Below are 21,486 nucleotides of genomic sequence, written 5' to 3'. Positions count from 1 at the left end.
AGCTTCATATCGCGAAATTCTTGAGAAGAATCTGTTGCCATCTATCAGGACAATGAGAATGAGACACAGGTGGACCGTCCAGCAAGACAATGATCCATAACATGCTGCAATGGCCACAGTCACTGGTTCCAGAGGAAGAAAATAAAGATGTTGGAATGGCCCAGTCAATCACCACACTGAGACCCAATACAACATTTGTGAAAGGAACTGAAGATCAAGATTCAACAAAAAGGCCCAAGAATCTTCAAAACTTTAAGACTGTCTGTGAGTAAGAATGGGCCAAAATGTCCGAAAATACAAAGGGTTCATTTAAAGCAACACAACAAACTACAATGTAAAAATCAGTCAACATATAATAATCTATAATAAGCTTCTCCATGAAAGTATTTGCTGCAGAGCTACTGAATTGAGCTGATTTATCTTGTATACATTTCTTTTGTTATGTCCACTGTCCATTCCCCGTAAATTTTAATCATATAAAGCACGGTCGATTGTTTTTTTCTTTCTGACCAGAATATTTTCAGGGCCAGTAGAAAACACACAAACACAGCGCGAGCCTGCCTGTAGGAGTTTATGTAACTTGTCACAGTGTAGTTCATGATGACTACGTTTTTGGAGGCAGCTAATTTGTGAATGAAAGAACGGGACAGCAGAGACCTATAATCTCATTCACACACACTCTCGACCAGAGTGCCAAGTCCCAATCAAGATCCAGACTGTACCAGGAGCAAAATCATTGCAACATAACCCCTTAAATCACCAGTCTGCAACCGCACAAATGCATTCGTGCATGCACACGCGCGCACACACACACACACACACACACACACACACACACACACACACACACACACACACACTGTCACACTCACACTATAGCATGCGTGATTGTGAAACTCTCGAAGAGCTGCGTAAGATCTTGAGTAATATTTGTCACCTTTCTTACGGAAAAGGCTCTGAGTCTCTTGCTACCTCTTAGAAATTGCCATCTTAGTGAAGAACAAATTGGTTCAAAAGAAATGCTCAGATACTTAGTGAACACTAAGCATCACATAAAGGTATACAGCAAGCGCCTTCATTACACTGCCTGAGTACAAAAGCACCTCAAAGTTTTAAGCTTTAAATTCACTCAATTGTAACATTCCTGACAAAGCGGTGGGTCCGAACATGACATGTTTGAAAACCTCTTAAAAATCTAATCCTAAACATCATAGATTGAATCGAATTTGAAGTGCAAAGGTTTGAAATAGTCTGAGCTGCCCTGCTGATTGGTGATGACTTTTCAGGCTATTTCAGAGTCTGTATGCACTTGCATGTTTGCTGATGAAGACCTATACTTTTTATTTGTTTCTTCATTTTTTGATTGGTTGATCAGTAGTATTGCAGTAGGACCACAACCAACTAAGCTTCCACTTGTGGGAAATGATCATGCGCCCTAAGTGTTGCAAACCAACAGTCAAAAACCCAAAGATATTAATTTTAAAATGGCATAAAACACAAGCAAAATGGCTGATTAATCCTCCAGAAAACTTTTAAAAATAAAAAATCAGATTATAAGAAGTTCCGTTAATTGCATATTCAGTCAATTGAGGACTTTCTAATCTTAAGAGACAGTCATTAAAGTCAGGTATTTCCTACCACTGACGTGACCTTAGAAGCATCTCAAACGTGAACCTCAGGAGGCCGCGTGTGGCTTTTTGATGAGCCGTCAGGACAACACACATAGTGAGAATGTTACTTTGTATGCTTAAAATTAAAATGTAATAAAACAAGTCTGATGACTCATTCAGCTCAGCTACAAACACCTTCAATGTGACCAAACTGCTCTAACTTCATAACAAAAGGCTCAGAAATATCACTGGATATTTTTAGGACCAAGCTAAAGATAAAAATCAAAAACATCCTATAAATAAAACTATTTCCTCAATCTTGATGTAAACTTACACTGATGCTCTGAAGCTGCCAGGAAGTGTCTTTCTCAAATAGGACTGACTGACTTAAATCTCTCAATACATCAAAAATGTACATTTTTATGTACATTTGTACATACTGTCAGTTATTCATGCATATGACCCCTAAACACTCGCTGCTGTATCTCTTTGCAGTCCTTCTGTTTAGATGTCCCACCCTCTTTTTAGTGTCCCTCCACCTCTGTTTTTATCTCTGTCTTGCCCTGTGGGGCTTCTCCAGTCGACCCTGGTTTGACCCACAGAATTCCATGGATTTCCTGGCTGTTGGGGGTTCCGCCCGCCTTCCCATGTCTTCAGCTCAGGCAGGAAAGAGGCACGACTGTCTGACCAGCTGACCGACTTCTACAAGCGAACGCATAGATTTACAGCCTGGCTGACTGGGGATACAACTTCCAGTTTGTACAGAATCATGCTGCTGTGCCGCTTCTTTGCATCCACTTTTGGACCAGCAAGAAAAATTAGTCATGAGAGAGATCATTCAATATTTACTCACTTCACTTCTGAAGCATCAACAAAAATTTGGGATATTCAATAGTAAAAAAACATTTCCTGTTGTTTCCTGTATCCGTGTGGATACAAATAATATGGCTGCAAATGTATTTAACTACTAATTTGTCAAACTACACCTAAACAAAGTCTCTGTCTCAACATGTTCACACAGAGAAAATGAAAGGCATGGGCATAAGGACATTGGAAACTATCTATGGAAAATGTAGATGAGTCTTTTTACGTTCGACGAGGGTGAGGATTGTGTGTCTAGTAAATCAGTAAGCTGCAGTATGGTGGCAGGCAGGAAATCCTATGTGTCTGTGTCTGTTCCTGATCTTATCACATGAATGAAGAGCTCTGCATTCCAACCAGGTGACAGGGACACAGAGCTCACGTCCAGACTCGTACCTGAATCCTCCTTCCTTTCTGTCTCTAACCCTCCCCTTCCTTCTGTCTTTCTGTAAGCCCCTATTAATCTTCAAACTGTCTGCCTCTTAAGTTTGCCGATCACAACTTGACACAAATGCAAATGCATGCGTGGCTTTCAAGCCAGGTCTGGTGGCCAGAGCTGGGTGAGCTTGGAAACAGATACCTACAACACTGGCCCTCAGCTCAGCCACAGATCTAACAAAATGTGAGGCACACCGAGCGTCTGGCATCACTGCGGTACTTGGCGTCGGATTTCTGACAGCTGTGCTTTCTCCAAGGACTCGGTCTCCCACTCTACCTGTTCACCTTGGCTGGTTCATGCCGTTGGCACTGAAGCTGGGGACCGATCAAAAACGTCGGACACATTAAACAAAGAAATAGATAAACATATATCTGGCAGAGGGCCAGAGGGACAAAGGTGACTTCAGCGAGGATAGACTCACTGCAGCAGAACACACAAGTGCAAAAGCAACCCAGTAAACAGCAATTACTTATGTGTGTAGAGCATTTCCTGTCATGGAGTTGCTAAGACGAAGCATTTAAGAGTATATTTCTTCACTGTCTTGTTACATGTACACCAATATGCAGTTATTGTTCTAACTCTACTGGTGGGTGTCCATTAATTTCATCCTTCTGTTGCTGTTAATTCACAAGCAAAATCTGACTTTCTTTTCAATATACATGAATTGTCTTGATTCATTCTGGGCTTTCGATTTCAGATTAAAATGGTCGGATTAGTAATTAAGATCTTACTAGTACAGTTGAAGGTCACTTTCATTTTATTCTACTGTGGCTTAAAGCTGCACTGACTGACTGTTTTAGAAATATGATTAATGAGAGCCGTGAGACTCAACCACACTATGAACGAGTGGGCTGTAGAGCCAAGAAAAGCAAACGAGCTAAAAGGCTGAAAAACTGCAGACTTGTCACTCCGAGGAAAATATCACATCCATAGGCATTTTATTTGAAGTTTATAAATATTGATTGAGAAAGCTTTAAAGATTCATATGAAACCTGGCTTCGTCAATCAGCGATGACTAACAACAGTCAACCCCAACCCCCCAAGAGAGGGTCTGTCTTACCAAAGTAAGTTTTCTCTTTCAGAGCATCACTGATCTAAATACTTTTGCGCTGATATGTGTAAATCTCACTCAAAATCAACTTTTTTCTCCTATCATTAGCAACTTTTGTCCTCTTTGGTGGAGATGCCATTCCAGGTTTTAATCACACCATAATTGTTGGGGTAATGGTGGTTTGAACAAGCTTAAATTTTGAATGCAAAACACTCATCAGTAGAAACGAACGTGCATTTCTAATGTTTAGTAAATGCGTGTTTAAGCTGGAATGTTAATAAGGTGCAATGAATGGGTGAGGTCAAATGTTAAATGTTTTAAAGAGATGCTTAGCTTTTCAGTTCAGAGTCATGCATTCAAATTTCAGTTTAAAAGACAATGCTTCATGTTTCTGCCCATACAGCATGTGCTTTTAGATTGATTTTCTACCTCCCAGACATCGGCTGGTTACAGTTCATGTCAGTATGATAGGAAAATATACTTGCACAGGCTTGAATCAAGGTTGACAGACTGTTGGTACAGTAATCAATCACACTGAACACTGAGGGTTTTTTGGTCAAAGTTACACTATTGCTGCTGAGTAAAACGATACAATCGGGAACTGTTTTGAAAAATCTCCTTGTTGGTGCAATTCAAGAACACTTGACATCTGACGTGACATGACTGGTGACTTTTGAGATTAGACAGGGGCTGATTCAAATTCTGACACATGTAGGAAAACGTGTTTGTATGTTAACTGTATGTAAACAACGTGGTCACACAAAAAAAGGGAAATGGGGGATAAATATTGCTGCAGAGGTTTTGTCACCACTCACTACTCGAGTTGATTTAACTTCCTTAACACGATGCTGTGTTTACCAAGTGAAACTGAATGCTTATCATTTTTGAATGCTGATATAAAGCAGCTATTACACCACTAATAAAGATCCTACAGTGACTAAGAACTGGCACAAAGGGACTTTTCAAACGTCCGCTGCAACAACCATTGGTTTTTTAAGTGTAACATCATGACAGTGCACACCACTGACATCACATTTGTGCGACCTCTAACCACCCATAACCCCACAAACTGATTTGCAACAGTGTTATTAATAATTGCTATCAATTGCCATTCTGTATGTCACCAACATCACATCTGTAACATCGCACATCTGCCCTTTGCACATTTTCCACTCTTGCACTTGATCTCCAAATTCTTTGTGGTAACACAAATCTGTCATTGCATTATTAGTTTGATCCTGTCAGATTTTCCAGGCGTTCACGTCCAGGTCAGCGCCACTTTGGCTAAAATTATCTTCACAATGGCTTTGCTCAACACGAGCTCACAATTATTCATCGTGATGAGCACTGATCCATCTTTGGGAACAAGACAGCGTTAATTAATAACCATTTGAAAGGATGAAAACCTTTACACATTTCTATACATCACAAAGAAATATGCTTCTTCTTCGAGCTACACAAAACTAAAAGTCAGCTCCACCAAATGAAAAGGATTTACGAATAAAAGGCAGTCTCACAGCAAGCTGTTTCTTTAAACTGCTTTCACCTCCAGTGTCGAGAGCAGAGCGATTAATCACTGCTTGCTCCAAATAAAACCTTGTTACTGGACAATTTACCTGTAAATTTTTAAGTGCATGATTTTATTCACCAAAGCTGCAGAGGTCAAACAGTTACAATCATTATATGAATCCATTATTATATGCAGCCATTATGTGGGTTAATCCCTGCGCCATTACTTACTGTATATATACTGTATCAAAATATTATTGCAATGTCTTTATAAAATTATTGTGGATGCTTTTTGGGCAGCTCATAAGCCACATGAGGAACCTGTGTTAATAATAAACTTTATTTGTAGAGCGCCTCTCATACAAGGATGCAGCTCAAAGTGCTTCATGACAAAGGAGTCACATGCAGGGGTAGAAAATGAATGTCAAATAAGATGGAGAATAAAACCCACGAGATAATAATAATAATGATTAGATAAAATAAGGGTGAAAATAGACGCATCAGAGGTGATTTGAGACGGTGCCTCTGAAGCAACAGCCATACAGTTTGGTGTTACCAAACAAACTGTGTCTGTTTATTCTGATCAAGTGCTTATGTGAGTCAGCACTTGGCCATCGGCGAACCAAAGGATTCAAAGTAAAAATACATCTTAACTGAACGTCTGCCTGTTTGTCGGCGTGTGAGCTTTTTAACAAACTTCTTTTGTTTGGAAGCATTGTTTGAAATTCCACACATTCCACTGAGGCTGCATGTGAACAGCAGTCAAAGCCATCAATGAAAAAAGCAAAAAAACACTAAAAAGCACCGGTTCACATGAGGCGAGAATTAGGTAACGCCGGTGACGTCTGAAAGCTCACAGCGTCGGAAGTGAAAGGGTGAAATCACTGATTTCTGCCATGTCTGAACGGCCTTTTTGGTCAAGCCTTTTACATCCGTGTGACAATTCGAACTGCAGTTCACCTGTTTCTTTCATTTCTTTTCGTATCTCGTTGTATTTTGATCCAACAGAGTATGTGTTGAGGCACCCAGATCTGTAAATCACAGCAGTAGGTTGACATTTGTTGAAAAGGACTCCCGCCAAGATGAGAACAAAAATCTGACTGACAAGTACAAAAACAAGCCATTCGACGAGGCCCAGAGCGAGACGCATGATACCTTGAGAGGCGACAAGCCGCCTCCTGTTATTTTTCCATCCAGGAAGCTTTACACGGAAACCGGCCAAATTTGATTTGAGAACATTAATTCTATTTATTTGAGGGAGGAAATGAGGTGCTGAGTCAGGGGAGGAGCAGCTGGCTTTAAGCACAACAGAAACCAAACACCTTTTCATCGTCGGGCTCAACAATCACCTTGCACGCACACAAAGAGCGCTTTTCACACCCGTCTGCATGTTTATTTTTTTCGATCACGTTTTTATTTTGTGTACTCGTGCTGCTATGGTACGGCAGAATGCGGGCGAGAGATAAAAAAGAATGAGGAGGAGGTGGAGGCGGGAGGAGGAAATGTTAGGAATCACAAAACAGGAACTTGACCTCTCTGTGAACTTTGGCTCCACAAAACAGGGGGCTGGGGGCCACTAAAGCAACTGGAGGGGAACACTTCACCTGCTTTTACATTCTTCATTTAATACCTGTTTCATGTGTATCATGGCTCATTTGTACGTAGCAGACGTTCATAAGTCAACTCAAGTCAAAGGCTGTTCAGTGTTTCCAGCCTCTACGTTGTGTAAGTTACGTTGAAAGTTCTGTTGCTGTCCCTGTGTGGGATAAATAAAAGTTTATTGTCTTTATTGTATAATTCAGTTGATCATTTCTGTTCTTCAATCAGTCGGTTTAGCTGACGGTTTCTGGAAAACTTTAAGAAGAGATTGCACTCATTCAGGTACTAATGACCTTGTGTAATAACCCTATTACAGGCAATCACCGCCTAAAAGTTGAGGGCCACGCTGTCCTTACAATGTTCCTCTGATGACAGACTGATCCTTAGAATACAAATCACAGCCCTAGTTTCTGCTTTGGGGAAAATACTATTAACTTTGACCACAGGCAGGCAGACTTTTTCCCCTATTCCAGTATGAAGCTAAAGGTAGCCAGCTGTTGGCTGTAGCTTCATATTTAGCATACAGATACAGTTTCTTTAATCTTCTCAGCAAGAAAGCAAGTGAGCGTATTTCCCAAATTGTCAACTTTTTCCTTTAATTCGCCCAACCTTTCAGATATCAAACAAGTAGTCACCAAAGGCTCATTAGGGCTGCAGCTAACAACAACTTTACCTATCGATTAATCTGCTGATTATTTTCTCGAACATCAAGTTAACAGTTTTAGTCTATGAAATATATTAAATATTAACGATTTGAGAAAAACAAACCCTCAGGTGGAACCAGCATTTTTGCTTAAAAACGTACACGAAACAACTAAACAATTACTAACATAGAGAATATTATCTTTTCAATCGACTACTTGATCCATGAACTCATCTTTGCCGCTCTGATGCTTTTACTGCAGAACATAGTTGAGATTGGTTGCGACGTCGCCATTTATAGAATACGTAACACTTAAAAAGTGGAATTTAGTCAAAGCAAAATTATTCCTAACTGCATCTACGCTGAACGGTTACCTTCAAAATGGCCAGTTTATCCATATTTCATTCTATGTGTATTACACATGCAGTCAGAAATGACAGGGACCAAATGAAAAGAATGAAACTGCGAGCACTGACACTCACAAGAAGACTCTCCCGATTGCTCATACAGCGCACTTCCTTTTAAAAAGTGACATTCAACATTTTTTAGCCGTCCCCACTGAGCTAAAAATGCTTTGCTTTGATAGTTCAGGGGAGGAATTATTTGTCAGACTGTCTCCTCAAAGCAACGCAATCAGGTCCAACCTCCTAACAGCTCAAGAACTGGATAGAAATATATAATCAGTCAAAGATGCAATGCCAGTTCACTGCAAGAAACTGCAGGTGTGTGTGTGTGTGTGTGTGTGTGTGTGTGTGTGTGTGTGTGTGTGTGTGTGTGTGTGTGTGTGTGTGTGTGTGTGTGTGTAGGACAAACAATTCAGTGCTGTCTCCCTCAGACAGACACCAGTGTTGACATCAGATCTGGGAAGGATGAGCAGCCAGACGGTGGCCAAGATCACAGAAAGACAATATGTCATGTAGGAGTTCAGGAGCACACAGCAGCACAGTGGAGGTGAAATCACGGCGGAATATCGCCATGTTTAATCAAAGAGCCATCACTCCTCAGCCTTTATGGTCCACAGAGAGGGGCGCATCATAACCTCTGGAAAAGGGGGCAGAAAAGTTCAGCAAATGCTGAAAACGCAGCTCTGTCCTCAGTAACCGGAATAATTTAGCACTTTTAAACAATTTGGGTATTTAACTCATTTTCCTAATGCGATCAGACCGTGTTTGGTACATGTGTGTCAGAGCAGCCTTCCCTCACATTCAGGCCACGAAGGTGACGATGTCAATGGAACCACGAGCGCCCGATTCAGGATTCTGGGAATGGAGTCATCATGGAGTGGAGGGGTTTTCGAGGGGTGGGGCATATTCCGCTTTCAGATGGGAAACGAGGGGAAAAAAAAGAAAAAACTTTGCAAACTTAGGCGGCAGCGGAGACAATGAAGAGCCGATTTAAGCCTGGATATGAGCGCCCGGAGCTGGCGGAGAGGCAGCGGCAGGCTTCATTTTGTAACATGTTCCCTCCGCTCTGCCTCGCTCCCTACCCCCACTTCCACACACACATCCTGGACTATCCCGACACGGCACGGTCCCCCGTAAAAGTTGCTCTTCCACCATTGACTTTTTCAAACGAGTGAGCAGAGCCGTGTCGACGTCCACACACTGTACGAGTACACACGCACAGATACTACTACATAAAAACAGCCAGCGGCCAACATGACAGGACCGAGCGGTGGCACATTTCCCACCTCCACGCACGGCGGAGCCCGGAGGCTCTCAAACTGTCCCTCCACCCGCCAAGTCTCAACTTAAATTCAGTCCGTTTCGCTTTTCAAGGACACTGCAGCTCACTGTCACAAGCCTTTTTTTTTTTTTTTTTTTTTTTTTTTTTTTTGGAGTCGCGACAGACACGGGCGTGTTGCCCAGCAGGGAGAACAAGCCGAAAATAAGAGAAAACCCCGAAAGCGTTTACCTTTTTGCTGTTTCTGCTGTTGTAGCCGTTGTAAGGGTTGATTCCTGCCCTTGGCGGTACGGAGAGCAGCATTTTTCTCGGCGCTATGTCCGGAGCGGCGAGCACAGCCCAGGCTGCCAGCTGACGTCAGCAGCTGGGGAAGTGAGAGCCTGGAGTCCCGCTGCTTGACTGCGAGTGGTGCTGCTGCTGCGGCAGGACGGGGGCCCCCGCTGCTGGCCCCTGGGCTACTTCAGGGGTCCTTGACGCGGCTCCGGGGGCGTCCACGGAGAAGAAGGGGAGTTAGCTCAGCCTCATTCAACGCCCACTGTTGTTTCTCTTACCGGGGGGCGATGTGGAAGAGCAAAATTTTCACTCGTAGGACAAAAAGCTTGTAAAATCAAGTTGTGGTCAACCGTGTTTTGTTGTCTGGGGGTCCTTTATTGACTCCTTGACCGCACTACACTTCATTAAATATCGTCATATAACCTGATCTTGAGAAACACTAATTATTTGAATTCAAATATTGCAACAAACACCCTAAACTACTACTAATATTCAGTTTCTAATGTTGGGATATGTAAACGTACCATTAACTACCACTAAAATGCAGCATTAAAGCTCTTTAAAGGTACAGCCTATGAGAAATTTAAATCTTTGCACTTCTGTCTGTAAGAACAACTTTGCATTAACACAGGCATTAGTGGAAATGTTTTTATGTGTATTTTTTTAAAAGCCGATGTTGAAATCACAGCCAATATAAAATCAAATGGTAAGACTAATTCCTAACATGTAAGGGTTTCAAAGAAGGATCAGGCCAGATAATTTCAGACTGACACGTTTCTCCAAGTCATATTTTGTGCCTCCTTTTTAACACTATTGAATTAGTGCAGGTCAGTAGGGCTTAATATGCTGATGACAGCATTTAGACTCCTTATCTGTGATAAGGGCATAGTATTCAGTAAGTCTATAAAAACTCTAGTGGAGTGTGTGTGGCCGCTTTGGTTTTGCCGCTGTCCTCTTCTTGCTTGCATAACCTTCCCTCTTTGTTTGTTTGTATTGATTGCTGAGCAATCTTTAACCTTGTTGTAGAAATCTGCAATACAAACAACATCATCCATCAGCAGTTATAACGAGTCCTAGTTGGGGATTCTGTTTGATAAAAATTCAAACAGTAGATCTAATCAAAGCCAATCTTTATTGCATACGGAGTACTTCTAAATACAACAGATGACACCACATAACTCTTCTCTCTGTTTTGACCATTTCATGTCGCGCTGTTCAATATGTGCCATATATTAAGATTCATGAAAATCTTCTTCTTAATGCCTTAAATTCTCTTTTAATTGAATCCAATTTTGCCACTGAGCTATGTCTGAGACCTCTACACTGCCAATGTTTATATCACAGAAATAGCCTAAAATGCATGGAATCTGCTGGTCAGTGTACTGTAGTTATTAAGCACTTCATTGCTGCAAAAAAGATAGCACACATACCCTGCTTTTCTATAATGAATGTCAATGAGAAAGGTGCACCTCTATAATTGAAAATATGAGATTAGTGTCCCAGACCTACCCAATGTTTCATAATGTCATTATTAAGGTTTTCCTTCACCACAGCCCCTTCCTTTCCAGTCAATACCTTACATCAAGCTCAGTATGCAGATCAAGGTCAATGAGGTTTTGGTCATATGTGGAGAAAGCACTGTGGCGCTATGTTCCACCTCTTGTTCGTGTCGTGACTGCCTACCTTGTGATGGCCAGCTGGCCTGCAGCAGAACACAGCTGGTTTACATCTGTGATGTCTTTAACAACAGTCTATATTTTTATCTAAAACTCTTTAATGACATGCTTGTTACATACAATATCTAAAGGTATTTGTGTAAATACACTTGTAAAAACACTGCTTTGGGCTGTATGAACTTGTAATTTTCTCTGGAATTTTGCCTCGTCTTAATGCACAGCAGCAGCCACTGATCAAAAGTCAATCAAACGGTTTGCCCCTAGATCGAACTTAAACTGCTGGTGATCCTGCTGCTTCCCTCCCATGCAAGACATTACTTCTTCCATTAATGTGATGTGATTAATTATGCAGCACAGCACTGATGCAAAGCATTCTCATGCAAGAGACACTGAATCAGACAAAGTGAAAACTCTTGAGGGTGCAGTCAGGGGGAACCATCAGCTAAGCACAGGCTATTACAGAGATAATGTCTCATAAATGGTCTAAAATAAACATCTGGATGATCCAGTGGTCTGTGGACTGGTCATGGTGTAATGCGGTAGGACCGGTGCATCTGGTGCTGGTGCACTGACGATGCCCTGCAGTTTCCTCTGAAGGTCACAGACGAAAGCTGTTAAACAGCAGACTCACACGCACAGGCTACTAAACCTAAACATTTGCCACCAGAGTGTGAATGAGCGGTGTCCTTAAGTTACCTTTCACATCTTATCCACGGCTGTCTGGTCGGTGACTCTTGCGTCTTATCTACTTCTGCTATATTTAAATGCCTTTTCACTTTCTCCTGTTGCCTGTGATTGGCTGGAAGATGTATCCCAACACAGATGGCAGCTGAAACCTGATACCTAAAATGCATTGGCATTCAAAATAATCAGCGCTGGTTACATTACAAAGCAATGGGTATGAAGTCACTACAAAGCACTTCTGCTACTCTTGATATCTCAGAGTAGCCTGATGTTTATACCTTACAAGTCCTATGCTCCAACTATGCAACATGGACTGCTCACTGTGAACAGCACAAACCATTTTTTTATCATTTATGGTGCAGAATGCAAAAACCCTGCAAGAAAAATGTGAATCATATATATATTTTTTTCCATCATGCACACCAGAGAGCACAAACATGCTACAAGCACAGAGGTGAACACCAGTCGTGACTTTTAGAAGAGCAAGGAGACTGTTGAGGTGGATAACCACAGTCTCACAGTGCACTTTGATTTCTCTACAATGGGTGGGCAGAGCTGACTTCCCCTCAGAACGCATGTGTCTTATATTCAAATGAGGGAGCTGAGCTGGACGACCTTGCCGATCCACAAAACTAAAGTTTGCAGTGCAGCTTGCCTGTAGCTCAAAACAGATGCAAAGAAGCACTTTATAATGTAGAGTATGAATCAATCCCCCAAAAAGTGACACTGAAAATCATTTGTACAGATTTAGTTCAAATAAATCTAATAAAAACGCATCATATTGCATATTGTCTCTTGTACATTTATTGGGTTTCAGAAAATAATTAAATCAGTTGTAGAATTAGTCAGATTTGGCCAGTCTCCTGGTCAGCAGATCCTTCTTTCTTCACTTAGCTGAGAGCACTGAGAGCCCGCTCTGCGGACCGTAAAATGACAAACACAGCAGTGTGAACAGTATATCTGTGAATTAGCGCTGTAAGCACTTTGCGTTGGTGTCTGTTTCATCCAGTCCGGCAGCCTGTCTGTGGGCTGTTCCTCTGTCTGCTTTTAGGAACACACCAGTGACATTGTTGCACTGAGCAGAACCTCAGTCTGGCACGACCAGCCACTTTGACGACATGAACATTGTTTGGATGTCAACAGGCTCGTTGCTAGGTGATCCAGCCCCCTCCATCCCAAGTGCTCTGGCCCTGTTACCTCTTGGGTAGTGAAGCAGTGTGTGTGTGTGTGTGTGTGTGTGTGTGTGTGTGTGTGTGTGTTTGTGTGTGTATGTGGATGTGTATTACTCATGTTCTGGGGACATGAATCTGTTTATGTAGTCACATTGTGGGGACTCCACTTCCTTTTGGGAACAAAACGTAACTTCCCATAATGCAAACCATTCAATTTTAGGGTAAAGGCTTGGGGTAGAGTTAGGGTTAGAGTTAGGGTTATGGTAAGCATCCAGGAAATGAATGAAAGTCAATGCAATGTCCTCTGAAGTGATGGAAACACAACTCTGTGTCTGTCTGTGTGTGTGCATGCTTGTAAGTGTGTGTGTATAAGACGCTGAATTGCCACGCAGTGTGTCCTGGATAGAGGAGATGGTGCATCACCTAATTTTTTTCACTTTAGTTTATTACCACCAACATTCAGGAGTTTCAAACCACATGCCAAAGGTCACTCCATAAAATTTCACTCCAGGTTTGTATTGAAACACATTTGTTGTTGTTACGTAAAATGATAAACAAAATTTCGTGTGATTCAAAGCCAATCTTAATTTGCAGCTTCATCATAAAACACAACAGAACAGCTACAATTACCAGCCAGAAACAACTATTTAAGGACAACAGCACATGAGGAAATACCACCCTTCCACCCTTTGCCTGCATTAACAACCAACACACCCACCCACGCGTGCGCACAAACACACACACACACACACACACACACACACACACACACAGACACACACACACACACACACAACAGCATCAATGCTGTGGGGGTGAACCTCTGTCATCAAAGTGAGCTGTTGTTTGGGAGGAAGGGGAGCCTGTGTGTGTGGAGGAAAGTGGATATGAATGGCGTGGAAGGGTTCAGGGAGTTCATGTGTGAGTGAGGGGCTCGGTCATTGAGACTGTCAGTGCGGGGTTCAAGGTCAAAGCAGCTAACAGAGGGAGAAAGACAGAGAACAGTGGTTGAACATACAAAAGTGGGAAATGGAGGGAAAAGGGAAAGGTTCAGTTTTAAAAGTCAACATTTCAGAGTTTTATGGGAGAGGCAGCACACACTCGTTAAGGGCGAAAGTTTTAAAAGTGGACCTGAATTTTTTAAATATATTTTCAGCTGTTTTACATAAGAAACTGGTGAACCATCTAGAAGGAATCTCTGCAAACATAACAAAGTGTAAAGCTTTTATTTGTGTTTATTCATGATATTAGACATAAACCATTCGTCCAGTCGTGGCGTTATGGAGAAATAAAAATGTGAATTTCCAAAGAAGCTATTTTTCAGGATAATGAACATACACTATGCAGTGAAATGTACAATACCAGAACCCATAAAAAGTACACAGGGATATTTTGGCACAACAATCCCTGTTATGATAAATAAGAAACAGTAAAAGTCTGTCATTAGGACAGCACAAGCAAATGGATGGACGTATGTGCTTACTTCATGTGAGAGTAGCTACTTTTACACATCCGCTGAACAGACCACACACATACACACACACACACCCTCACACACCAGACAGTCAGTCAAGCATTGCATGTGGCTGGAATGTGTTTTTTAGGGAGAGTGTGAAAGAGGAAGTTTTGGTGAGGAAGGCTTGAGGCGCATGGTGGACAAAAACAAAACAAAACAAAGAAATGTTGTTAGCCCTTTGGATCTCTCTTGTATTTTCATTGGTGAATGTGAATATACATAATATTACTTATGTACAACCCTGATTTAAAAAAAGTTGTGACTCCATGAAAAATACAAATATAATGCAATCAAACAAAATGTGTTTACTGACAACCATTTTACAAAGTGTTCCTGAGTCCATGTAATAACATCCTCTATCTAATCATGTGTTCACAAAGTGGTGAACCTTGCTCCATCCTCGCTTGTGAATGACTGAGCCATTCCAGGATGCCCTTTCATACCCAATCATGATACTATCACCTGTTACCAATCAACCTGTTTACCTGTGGAATGTTCCAAACAGGTGTTTTTGAAGCATTCCACATCTTTCCCAGTCTTTAGTCGCTCCTGTCCCATCGTGTTTGAGACATGTTGCTACATTAAATTCAGAATAAACAGATATTTACAGAAATTGATGAAAGTTAATTTATGAAAGCAAAATGAACGTCCATCCCATGTCTTTCATTTTCTCTTTATTAAAGCTCCACTCCAAACTAAACAAAAGCAGTTTGGTTGAGACTGGGGGCCCTTGGCAAAGGTAAGCATCAGACCCCTGACTGCCAAATCCCTCACCCTCTTTTAGCACAACCTTAGTATATGCTACCTTCAAATGAGGGCTGAACCTACAGAGCCCAACGACATAAAGCTTAATATTCAGAAATATATGTGCAAATGCTTTTTTTATGCAGTGTAAACAAAAACACTCCTCAAGTTCAAATTAAATTAACATTTTTACAAAACTACAATCCCTGTGATTGTTTAAACATGTTAATGCAATATATAATTATATATAATATATAAACGACATGTCATTAAGTGAAGTGTTGTTGCACAGCATTGGATTTTCTCGGTTTTAAGGTTTTTATTGGATAATTCAACATGTAACTTGAAACAGAAACATCTTAGATATTAAAATATATAAAGGACTCAATGTAGATGCATGAAAACAAGACTTTTGTTTATGAGCTCTGTATGCATTAATTCTACAAGTCTTCTGCCTTAGATAGAGCACTGCAGTGTGAGTCCTGTGGAGGGTTCCTCGATAAACACCATTTTCTTTAACAAATTTGTTTCAGTCAGTCACTGTCGTTCAATTGGTTCAGGTAAGTAAAAATATTGTCAAAACCAAAACAGGCTGTCACAGAGAAACAGTGCACTCATAAATAAAAGGTAAACAAATTCTGTTCCTAACACCTCTTTTGGCTCAGCATCAAGACATTATTTATTAAGTTCTGCAGGACCGGAAAGGGGGAAAAAAAACTTTCTTCAAGTTTTCATGCAGGTCTTTTATTTTCTTTTCACAAATTAGTTTTCAAGAATTTCTTGAGGGGCTATTTACTCTATGTTCCAGCTGGAAGTAATCTGAGCAACAGATTTGAGTGTAAAGAGGCAGAAAGAAAGAAAGCCTGGTGATGGAGTGGGAGGGAAGGAAAGAAGGGGACGAGGGCAGGGGGAAGGGGAGAGAGAGCTAAGCGGATGGGGGAAGGGCTGTTTGTGCATGCCTCAAATTCCTTAGGTGTTATCAGCATTGCCCGCTCCATAATTGTTCCTTTCGAGGAGGAAAGAAAAATACAGAGACTGAACAACACTGCAAAGCTTCCTCTCTGGTGAAGACCTACAGGGGAGGGGTCAACATCTTTGAACTCTGATACCGCCATTTTTGACTTTGCTATTCTTGTATGGTTGAAGATTAAAATCAATATGTCTGGCATCCTTTGTTCCACTAAGAATTAATAATGTATTGTCAACAAAGCAAATGAGAGAGACCATCAAGGCAAATTTTATTTTGGTGACATACCCGATGAGTCTGTAAAACTGAAAACTGCATTTCCTTTTTTTATTTTTATCTTCTTGCATCAACTTGTTTAAATCCTTGATTTTGGGGAATTTACTGATATTCATCAAATTAAAGGTCCTTGCTTTGCACTGCCTCTTCGCCATGGGATGTTTTTGATGAATTCTAACTTTAGACATCTTCTAGTTTGTCCTTCACACCAATTATGAAGGCCTGCCGACATCCGTAATGTGTCAAACCACCCCAGACCCCCCGTGCATTTTGCTAATTTTCCCACACAGCGTTAAAGAGGCTTTTGTGCATGGACAAAATGAGCTGTTTCCTGTGTGGCTCCTTCAGATCGACCACATGAATAGAGAGGAATGATAAAATAATTACTTGACAGTCTTTTTTTTCATTGTTGCAAAATGTCTGCAGTGAGTGCCTCAGACTGTTTTCCTACTGAATGGATACACTGCATTGGTGGGACACACACACACACACACACACACACACACACACACACACACACACACACACACACACACACACACACACACACACACACACAGGATGTGATTCTGGGAACTTTGATTGATGAGGTAATCCATCTGGCTCTGAAGCAAGGGAGGGGAGGATGAGAGCGAAGGGAGGGAGCTAGGGAGTGTAGAAGATGAGTGATGATGTAGGTCCATATCGTGATGCAGTTTGGAGATTAATGGATGTGTGCAGGCACATCTGTGTGTGTATACGAAGGTGAGTTTTATCTGTGATTAGTTGAAAATACCAGATATTGACATTATAACTCCTCTACCAGTCCATATTTGCTTAGTTGGATTATTAGAAACCTTGTGTGTCTGAACAGCAACGCAGTGTGGGAACCACTACTGACCTGTTCCTCCTCTCTGGACTTCCAACCTGGCTTCCATCACCAGCTGCAGCAAACTGGGCGGAGGTGCATCATGGGCCTTAGCTGTGGATGAAAGAATGACGCATGAAATACTTGCTCCAGTCATGACACAAACCAGATGAATGGTGTTTGCACTGACTCTGACAATAAAAGCGCCCTAGAAAGAGAGTCACCAGCGGAGCAGCAGAGGTCTTTCAGCAGGAGGCTAACTCTCCTGTTCCCTGATATTTGAGACTGATGGGCTCCCATCGTATGACGTGAAAATCAATCTCACAAGGAGAGGAATAACTCAGTCTGCGTCAGTCTTCTTAGAAAGATGTATGAAGAGGGAGTGAGAGATGCTTTACTGCTGCATAATGTTGATGGTCTCACTCACTGATACCTTGCTCTAATACCTGATGTGTTGTCTTGCTAGATATTGGAGACTATTCTACTTAGCAACTATTCTACTGTTTGACTTTATTGATTAGTCAGCTCAGCCTCTGTGCTGTCCGGTGCTGTCATTTATCATGATATCCTAATTTGAAGGCTGTCTGGTGTAATTAAAAATATCAAACAGGGCAGGGCAATCTGTCTGTAATGACTTGTTTGGCAACCGAGACAGTAATCCTGACAGAGAGAATGAATTCTGTCCCTCAAATCTACAGTGTAACACACGAGTCATTCAAAAGAGAGAGTATGATGTTACAACATGATGCTGCAGAGGCCCAGATCAATATACAAGAGCTACAGATGGAGGAGAAAATTGCTCAGAAATGAATGAGGTGAGGCATTAACGCTGTGCAAAATGTCAGAATAATGACAGATGTGTCTATGCATTATCAGTGAGTCACTTTCTAATGAGTGCAGGGTCAAATAAGCCATCAGAGTAGATCTCGCTTCCCGCGTCTCTCTTTCAGCGGGGAGAAAAGAGGAGATAAAAAGAGGAATCATGACCCTGGGAGGTGGATCCAAGTGTGCAGCACATGAGGTCCTCAGTTTTCAATGTGACGAGCTGTCAGGCTCCCACCTGATGGAGGATTATAATGGGAAATGGATGGAAATGTGTTAGTGATAGAAGATAATACATGTGTTGAGATAAATTTGTCCTTTTCATTGCTTTTTGGAAGCAAAGAGATTCTGTTTTCAAAAATATGCAAAACAAGAGGAGCTAATCCTGTTGACATATTGTTTTTATACTTGCACAAGACTGAGTCCTTTGAAATGAAATGAAAGTGATGTCCTGTATGGGGCCCTGGACTGCTGGACATCAGGATGTCTGTCATTTGTGTTATGCTTCCATCTGCTGGTAGTTCTTGTTAAACGCTACTCTGTGCTTGACTTGCGCAGATCTCCCTTTGATCATGAGCCGAGAAAGTTTGGAAAAGCAGCAGTGTTATGTGGTGGTCTTGTGCTCAGTAGAAGCACATTATGTCTTCTACGTCTTCACACATTCAAGCATTGAATGTGGCTGCCAACTTTTTTTTTGCTTGTGACCCCTTAATATGAAGTCATGTCTGCTGATCACTTCTTGATACAGATTGCCTGTTCATGAGCTGCAGGCAATTCAGCAGAGCAGTGATTTCTTCTCAGATTTGTTTAATTTGAGTAATTTTTGCACATGTAAAAAGTTGAAATATAGACCATATTTTATGAGTAAAGATTAGAGAAAATTTTAAAAACAAACAGAATTTGTGAATTTGTGTGGCAGAATTTTGTATTTTATCATTTTCTCCCTCAATAGGCATCCTGTGACTATTAAATCTATCCAGCAGTCCTTTGTGGTGGCTCTCAACCCAGGTTGGGAACCACTGCTTTAAGCAGCAAACACTTATGCCAAATCAAAAAACAAATCATTGAACACTGTAGACACTGACACTGATAATGGAGTAAGTGAAAGACTCAGAATGAAGAACTTGAATTCATCCAGATGCATTTGATTTGATCTTCATTGCATGTCATCCCTCTTTTTCACAGTCTGTCTCGTCTCTCTCCTCTTCCGTTTGACCTCGCTCCCCTGATAAACACCCACAATGCAAAGCCTGTTTGTAGCCTGGCTGAGTATGTGCCAAATGTGACTTGAACACTGAACACGTCTGTGACTAATTAAAGTGGCGTAATCAGATTCTCTCTGAATGGTGGAAGTGTTCTGAAGACGGAGATAAAGAGAGCCAAAACAGTGATGCTTTATAATTTCTTTTGCTGCAACAAAATTCAATAGAAATTGGAGAAACAGTGCCACCTTGCTCCAAACTGGTCACAGAATTATGTAAAATGCCTCCGCATTCGTCACACATGTGCATGCCTGTGGCATGTGTGTGCGTGTGTGTTTGATGGTGTCTAAGAAGTTCAAGTTTCTGTTGTGCATTTATTTTGAAAGTCTTTGTAGTTGTGTCTCCTCTTTCTTCCACTGAATGTCTGTTTTTAGTTAAGTCAGGATTGCGCAAAAGCCTTTGGTATGTGGACATTTTTGGACTGGGACTTAACATTTGATAGGTTAGAATCAGTGCTGTGAGACTGCTGCGATGTGTTAGTCACGCTAAAGCTAAATTAAGCACCTCCAGTCTTGCCAAACACCTCAGTGCAAATAAAAACATCAAAGGATGAGGAGTGAATTGGGGAAATAACTGACAGTCCTGGTTGAATTAACACAGAACAGCGCCTGTTTAAAGTGACGTCTTTTCTGCCTCTTTAAGTGCTACAGACTCATTTCAGAGAAGGAAATCAAAAGAGCCATTTCTCTTTCAGCTTTCTGTACAGCGTGAGCAACAATGAATCAAATATAATGATGTTGAGGCCATTGAATCAAGAGAAGATTGTTGAGATTATGCTTTTTAAACACTTCTGTAAAGTCATTTGCTGGATATTGTTTGTGAGCCTAAAACTCATTTTGTGCCAACTCATTTTCTCCTCTTTTGTATTTTATGTAAAAGACTGAAGAAAAAAAAATGTTGGAAACAAAGGACCCATTGTTCTTTGAAATGTAATACTGACAGTGTAGACCCACTAGGTGACAGTGCTGTGCAGCATTTCACAGACAGGTCGGGGTGGCTGTGGTGCTCCATGCTACAGTATACCACTTGGCATAAACATTCTGATCTGATGGATAAATTATAGGGTTGCAAAGTGTGGGTCAAACATGCATGCTAAAGATGCCTCTGCATGTATGCGCGGGGTAATCTGGAATAGAATTAAAAGATGATTTTATTTGTACTTTCTTGAGTATATTAAAGACGTAATTATGACTAAAATCTCTGTTTATTAACAGTTATTTATAATACTCAAGACCCACCAACATGTTCCTTCCAGTTCTGATGGCCAGATTGTTCCTGAGTCTACTTTACACTGAAATGGAAAGAGTGAAATTATAATGTATGTGAAAACCAACAAAGAAACTGAGCAGATGTGAAGACTGAAAGATCAGTGCAGGTGTGGACTCACACATAGAGAGTAAGATGATTGGACTCACAAGTCAAACTCCAATCACAAGATGTGAAAAAACACTGTTAACTTGTGACTGAATGAGCTGAATATTCTTGGCCGGGCCAGCAAAATATTCAGAGCAGACATTCAGGCCAGTGCTTAAAGGCTGAAGGTCACTTACACTTGATGTGTTTTGGAGTGAATGGTTTTAACTTAACGACAGGATTGTTTGAAGTGTCCTTGTCCTGTTGATAAAGAGGGGTAGAGTGAAAAGAAAGTGCCGTGTGGACGTGAGCTTGCATAATTTGTATCATTTTATAAGAATACATAAATGCCTGCCTCACTGCACGATTTTTTATTGTTTAGTGGCATTTATTTTGTTTTGAAAACAGTCCCAATCTCATTTCCTGTGTAATTGCACAGGAGTTTTTTTAAGCATCTCTCTAACAGTATTGGAATATATGTCAGTTTGGAAAAGTAATA

The 21,486-nt window shown here is 41.1% G+C and overlaps 1 protein-coding gene across 3 annotated transcripts in view; it reads right to left on the bottom strand.

Moving 5' to 3' along the window:
- LOC139328890 (RNA-binding motif, single-stranded-interacting protein 2-like) overlaps positions 1-9,737 on the bottom strand; it is a 152,480-nt gene extending 142,743 nt beyond the window's left edge. For all 3 annotated transcript variants that reach the window (XR_011602046.1, XM_070958960.1, XM_070958962.1), the window contains exon 1: positions 9,627-9,737. Coding sequence is in view for 2 of the 3 variants with exons in the window: in XM_070958960.1 (XP_070815061.1) it covers positions 9,627-9,698 (72 nt within the window). In the remaining variant the exon portion in view is untranslated. The remainder of the gene's footprint in view (positions 1-9,626) is intronic.
- Between the last annotated feature and the right edge of the window lie 11,749 nt (positions 9,738-21,486).

Source organism: Chaetodon trifascialis, chromosome 3, assembly GCF_039877785.1.
Source record: "Chaetodon trifascialis isolate fChaTrf1 chromosome 3, fChaTrf1.hap1, whole genome shotgun sequence".
NCBI classification, from domain to species: domain Eukaryota; kingdom Metazoa; phylum Chordata; class Actinopteri; order Chaetodontiformes; family Chaetodontidae; genus Chaetodon; species Chaetodon trifascialis.
Note: the sequence above shows the minus strand (reverse complement) of the source record. Positions and strands in the feature narration are given on the sequence as shown.